Below are 7222 nucleotides of genomic sequence, written 5' to 3' on the forward strand. Positions count from 1 at the left end.
CCCTAACCCTAAATAAACCCTAAAACCGAACCTTAAAATTTGTGAATCAAGATAATGCTTATGAAGGGAGAACTGTGACAGACAGGAGAGTAAAAGAAGGAAACAATGAAATTAATGAAAAGAGAAAGACTGAGAGAGAAAGAAAAAGAGACGGACAGGCAAAGTGAAGACAGAGACGGCGAGACACAGATGACACCTTAGTAACTAACACATTACATAATAAACCATGCCAAAGTCGCAGCAATGAATGAAGAATACATTCAAATATCTTTGCTTTGGCTGAGTAAATTCAACCTAAGGTTTACATCTTGACTTGGTCAGGATAACAGTTTTAGCTTCACCAAACATGGTTTGTGGTTTGTGGTTTAGCCATCTAGGGTAGGTTGAGGCAAGCTAACTTAACTACCCTGTCAAGTGTCAGAGGTGGGATGAGAAAATTGATGCAGGGATCACATCAAATCATTCTTACATTTTGCTCATGAATCTGAATCATTTAGGGATCATCTTTAAAATATCACAACCGCATATTTTTCAAATTTGATGAAAAAGAAGTCACACAGTTATCTACTGAAGATGAATTTGCCAACACATTTTTCATATTTCTGTACATGTATTTCCATATTCTTGATACTAATCCTTTACACATTTATAAAAATGGAATTTCAAATAGAATGTTATGAATACATAAACTACATTATCCTTAAATTTCTAATTCTACTAAGCATCTTAGTTCTTACTAAATAGCTTTCAAGACTTTATTCTACTTTTGATTATTGGCAAACTCATTACAAAAGCACCTTTCCATGAAATAACTTCTTCATCAATATTTATCATTCTTAACATACCATTTACATTATAACACACAATTACAACTCCCAATGTTTGATCAGCAACTTCCTAATCAATACAATGATTACTGATCATTATCCAATAGCACATAAGCTCAAATCCTCATGTACAACAGACTTGGGTCAGTGCCCTCCCGATCAAAGACAAATTTTGCCCTATAGATCTGTTCCAAAGCGGTTCTTGCCTTTATCTTGGCAATTCGTCAAGAAAATGTGCTGCACATGTTTTAAGGCCAATCAAATACTTCTTGTACATAGGAAATAAAAGTTGATTGAATTTGAGGATTTTGACTTCTTTCAAGGAATTGGGTGGGTTTATCTTATTTTACTTTCTAATCATTTGAAACTGTTTTAAACGGGTTGATTATAATTGAGAAATCAAATTGTATTTCCTGGTGTTATTATACATTGTGTTTGTTAACTTGAAAACTTATCTTTACAGATTCTTGTATGTTTGTAACTATCTGCTAGACATTTATACTACATATTTATATATTTTAGGCCTGCGTTTCACTGCCACATCATCACTTAGAAAATGAGTAATGGATTGTCTTAATATTTCTGACAATTTCATTAGCATTTGACACTTCGTACGCCCCAGTTTTACGTAAGCATGGCAAGAAACAACCGGAATTTACGTTAGAAAGATAATCCATCTACCAACATTTCCATGAAAATGATGAGCGTGAAATACGTGCATGTTCATCAGTTTATGATCATGCAAATGCACGGCATAGAATTTTTAAGTAGGCCAATGTTTCCGGATTCTATTATTATTATTATCAATAATTGACTCCCCTTTTCTGATAAATCAATCGCTATCTGTTGCTTCTTATCCAAACATTACATAATCTTAATACTACATCCCACTCCTGCCACCAAAATGATTAGCCAAACGCAACGGGTACAAACAGGCATGGGATTCCGCTCAAGTTCAGCGAGTTCACCCACACATGTGTGCATACACTGTACGGCTAGTAATCTATCAATGGGACCTCCCTCGACCTTGCTCGCGTTACGCATTCCACGAAAGACTGATTACAACACAGGCACAAATGACTGAGTGATGACTGTATGTTGATAGAGCATTTGATTTTCCTCTGTTTATTCCTTTTCAAAACTAGTAGTAGTAAGAGTATGAGCGGCGTGAGCCAGCGATAAAATATTATATTACAAGCCCACATTCCAAAGCGATTTTTAAAAGTGTAACAAAAGGAGCAATAATATATTGGGTCGCAAATATTTACACACATGAGAAAGACACGGCAGTTCCTGTGGACACCAATGAATATATTGGTGCAGCGCCACACGTGCGTTTCTCAATATGGAACTTTTATGATAATTCTTTATAGCTAAGTCTGGATACATCTAGTTCAAGTACAATGTGTACCAAACCAAAGAGCTCCAAAGCAAATGTATACAAGTTTAGTTCCTTTGCATTTTCAACAGTTCAGTGTGAATATGAAATAATAAAGTGACCACTATATATAAATGACCAGTCAATTCAAACCACTAAGTGGCTGACCACACATGCCGCTATAAACATGATAAAAGGCAACCACACCAACCACAAATCACACTGTGTATATTTATAATATTATTGATATGAAGACCAATAAATAAACAAATTACAGTGATCTTTTATTTTATTTAAATAAATACATGTATATAAGTCGAACACTTCATTTTTGGATAAATACTAGTTCAAATTGAAGTTCAGAGTTTCAAATTGCCATGAACTTCAATGGCAATTTGAAACTCTGCACTTCGGAATATTAAACTGTATAAATACCATAATACCAGTTGAAATGTTATAAAAGTACAATCCAAAGAACACAAGATCACATTAAAACTTGACCTGAAAGAAAAGAACATGTAAAACAATCAAATATACAATTACAAACAATTCTAGCAATTCCCGCCAGTAGATACAAAGTACCCAAAAAGTCACCCTGGTTTTTACTCACCTCTGCCAGATCTACCAACGAATCTCAAATCATTAAATCGTGCAACTTGATTCTTCATTACAGCCGTTTGATTTCTCAATTCAGCACAATAATTCTCATCATTTCCCGCTGCAATTGTCACTAAAGTTCCATCTTTGACATCTCCAAGAGCCACAACTTTGAACGCAACAGGCAGACTTTTATTACACCGCCAATGAGATGGTAAAACTGAGCACACAAAGTTTGGGGATTCCGTCCGGACAAGTTCACCAGGGTATTCGGCCAATGCTTCCACCAGGGATCGCTCCCCACGAATCCCCTTTGAACACCCCAGACGGTTTTCGCCCGTCTCGGACATTTTGTGGTTGTTTCTGTGTAGCTGATGATGATTTTCCTTAGCGACTAAAGGGTTACCCAGAGCGGGGATGTGATGATGATGATGGTGGCGCGGTTCTTCTTGCGTGATATGCATTTCAGTCGACACAACGAGTAACTCACTCGCTCGGCTGAGGTCGTCAAAATAATTCGGCTGCGGCCCAGATCATTCACATAAAACCTCTAAATGCTGTCCGGAAACTATGTCAGTCTTGGATCTAGTATCAAAACCACTTACTCTAAACCACATGAAACACACCCGCGTGGAATTCGGCAGTGTGTTATGATAATGTACTGTATACGATCTCGTAGTAGCGTAGTATCACCAAGTCCAATGCATGTGCGATCACAAAATGTTTTTCGATAATTCACTCATATATCTAAAAAATGCGACAAACCGTGACTGGTCTGTGGTTTTATAAATGAAGTTATGTATTTAACTAAGAGCATCTAGTAGTTATATACCACTGCTTCTTCAGTGAAAGCTTGCTTTAAAATGAAGCAAATACACCGCCACGCATCTCTTTTGGAATGAATGGTGACTCACGTGTCATTGAACTCGGCAACCCTTTGATACAAATAATGGTACCCGTCCTTCTCGCGCTCAAGCTATATGACTACACGTAGGTAATTGTAACCGTGTATCAGCAATACGCAATGTACACAAACTCGACCACCGATTAGGAGCTTGTACCGCCCCCATTGCCGTCCGTCATAATACACTGTCACGCCTACTCATGAATATCCTAATAAGCTTCCGGTACGTAATACAAGTCCTGAGGCAGTTCATACTTAGAAATAAAGAAGAGTGATCATAATATTTTAACGGTATACCGTTATATGGCAAATTGTGGCAGGGAATTGCAAATGTGTTATATTCTAGAATCAAAATGTATAATAATGATAATAATAATAATAATAAATTGAAAAATAAAGACCAGAAGAAATTGCAAGCTGATATCCACATAAATGCAAAAAGCTGCAATAGCATATAAAATTATTATCATGATAGCCTAGGCCTACTACTAAAACTTTTGCATACAAATGTATTTGTTATGTCAGTATTGCAGATTGTGTTTTATTTCGGGGTTTCCCAAATATTTTATGAAAAGGGAAACAAAAATGATCATGAAAAAATCCAGAACCACATGCACAGGGAAAATGAAGCAGCACCAAAAACCCCCGTTGCCAAATTTGGCGTTCCTGAAGGTTTGATTTTTGTGTCGAAACATTTCCCATTTTATTAGTGAACCCGTTTGTTTGTGTGTTTGTATGTGCGTTTGTGTGACTCCAAGATGTCTATACATTTTTCTTGTGCCTTATACTGTTATGATTTGCTAAAGTCGAGTCTGCATGTTAAAAGTATTATAGGGTACTTAGATGGAGATTTGAGTTATACTGCATGCTTCAGTGCATCCACGCGCGTGTTGGCCATTGTTTTAATCCATTCATTAAAAACTGGTGTAATAATGAATTTTAATCCTTACAAGCTTTTCTATTTAACTTTGAACTTGACGGCTTCAAGCACCCTGTATGTGTGGTTTTTAAACTTGGCCTTTAGGGTGTCGCGAATTGCACAATTAAAACCCTTGAATTGTTTGGCGCCGATTTACTCGCACGCGAAAGCTGACCAAATTCAGGACGCTATTACGTTCCGCTTATATGATCACTAAAATAAAGAAATTAGTTTATCTATGCAACAATTATTATTAACCGGCAAGACCTGTGTGGAGTAAGATGTTTTTCTCCCATAATTCCTTTCGAAAATTGGATACAAGCTAAATTTGTTTTGTTTGCCCCCGGGTTTGCCCATGTGTCGTTTGTTTTTTATTGCTGCTTGTTGTTGTTGTTATTGTTATTGTTTTGTTTTGCTTTGCTTTGCTTTGCTTTGCTTTGCTTTGCTTTGCTTTATTTCGTATTACTTTGCTTTACCTTGCTTTGCTTTTTTGCTTTACTTTGCTTTATTTCGTTTAAGTTTGCTTTGCCACTTAGCTTTGCTTTGATTGGTTTTATTTTATTTTGTTTTTCTTGCTTTCATTTTGTTTTCTTTCGTTTTTGTTTGTACTGACTTTTGACTGAGTTAAGTTAATTTGATTTGAAAAAGTACGTTTGAAAGAGTAAGTTTCTTCAGCTTCAGTTACAGAATAAATTAGCGCAATGCCACATGGGAAGACATTGACACCTCCTTTGACTGCTGTATGTGCCCTCCAGCACCTCCCGGAAATCGCAGTTCTGTAAACTTTTAGTTCTTTTTGTTAAATTTTTATCATCATGTTTTACAAAAGAACTTTTATTAACATACATATGATAATATTTTTGCCCGTGGAATAATGTACTGCTTACTCCATGCGCTTCTGAATTCGTGCGTACCGGTATATAAAATAAGTAATAAACAAAAATAGTTTGTATTTGGCGCCTATAAACAAATCTCGGACTTTGGGCATCAGATAATCAGCTCATGAACATACGCGCGCTCCACCAAAACATAATTCAATATTATCATCGTTGATCAAATCTAAATTGAACAAATATCGACTAATTTGTTTTTCCCATTATCATATTTATTTACAATAACAAAAATACTACAACTGGTTTTGAAATGACGCATGACCTATAGGCGATTTAAAGTCTGTGTTCCGAATCCCGAGTTGATATACGTCAAAAAAATCTAGTTCTGTGCCATACTTTTTATTGAAATAAACAGGACTTAATAAAATTAACCGATACACATGTGATCAGATCTGGTGGTTAAAGATAATAAGTTGTTATTCAATTCGTTACAAATAAAAGTCCGTCTTTGCGTACACTCGCACCTTTAAGTCATACTTTACGTCAAAAGACATGTGTTGCTTGTGTGCAAATGTGTTTCACGTTCCCCCAAACCAAAATATATGACGCATTAGGCTTAATAGTCCAGTTATTAAGGGAAACATAATATTCTTCAGGCTTCCTTTACCCCTCCCACTATAGCTTTAGCAATGTGTTTGTGCGTGTGTTTGTAGTGAAACATCTCTTTGTATATCCATCAGTTACACTTAAGGGGGTACTACTGTAACACCCATGGCCAATTTTGTGCCTAGTTATTGATTTATTGATCAAATATTGGTTTTCCCTCATTTTTGACTGTAACTCCACATCTGTTGTCTGTGCTGAAATAAAATTTCCAGTGCAGTAGTTGTAGTCCTTGCCCCTATAATATACATATCTTAGGCCTACTTGTCACCAATGCGCTATAATTTTTGAGAAAAATGCAAAAATAGGCACAAAATTGGGCAGGGGTGTAGTACCCCCTTAAGCAGAAAAATACGTAATAATTTACCTATATATATATCATTATCATCATAGAGTTTTATACTTTTATGAGATGCAGCTTTTTTTTATCATTAATTACCGTATAGTTTTGCTATTTCTATTGGAAATTGAACCATGCATGCACCATGAGCACTATACAAAAAACGCATCGCTCATGGAGCTATTTCGATTTAACTCGATTTTTGGCACGTGCCCATGGTCAACTCCAAATCATCATATCATCGCGTAAGTTCACACTTGGTTGTGTTGTAGAACCTCAAAAGAAAAAGGGTTCTTGAAACTGAAAGACCAACGAACATCATGTTATAACCTTTAGTTTCAGAATCTTTTTAAGGTCTTATAATTTTTTTGTAACGGTTCTTTATAGCCTTCCGTATTCAGAACTTTTCAGTTATTTCATATATGACAGCCCAAGAACCTTTTTTTTCTACTTGAGAATCATTTTTTCTAAGAGTAGTGTACATATGACTCTATCTTGTGTAGGCTAAGTTGAAAAACAGAGCCTCGAATGTTTAGGCCCTATATTCTCACTAAAATGCGTATCATGGTCGCACATTCATATTTTTTTTTTTTAAATATCTTGGCCAATGAAAATGTTGACGGGAAAGTACACCAATAGCAACTGGTCCATAGTTCCAATCTATGCATGACCATGGTAACGGACAGGTGATCATCGGTGCCATTTTTAGTATAGATTGATTTTGGGATCTTTTGGACTGGTGTGGAACTCGAAGGTCCTGA

At 36.0% G+C, this 7222-nt stretch overlaps 1 protein-coding gene across 1 annotated transcript in view; it reads right to left on the reverse strand.

Annotated features, from left to right (window-relative positions):
- LOC140140858 (runt-related transcription factor 1-like) overlaps positions 1-3679 on the reverse strand; it is a 42261-nt gene extending 38582 nt beyond the window's left edge. The window contains exon 1 of the mRNA XM_072162603.1: positions 2816-3679. Within this exon, the coding sequence (XP_072018704.1) occupies positions 2816-3266 (451 nt within the window). The 5' untranslated portion in view covers positions 3267-3679. The remainder of the gene's footprint in view (positions 1-2815) is intronic.
- Between the last annotated feature and the right edge of the window lie 3543 nt (positions 3680-7222).

Source organism: Amphiura filiformis, chromosome 19 (genome assembly GCF_039555335.1).
Source record: "Amphiura filiformis chromosome 19, Afil_fr2py, whole genome shotgun sequence".
NCBI classification, from domain to species: Eukaryota; Metazoa; Echinodermata; class Ophiuroidea; order Amphilepidida; family Amphiuridae; genus Amphiura; species Amphiura filiformis.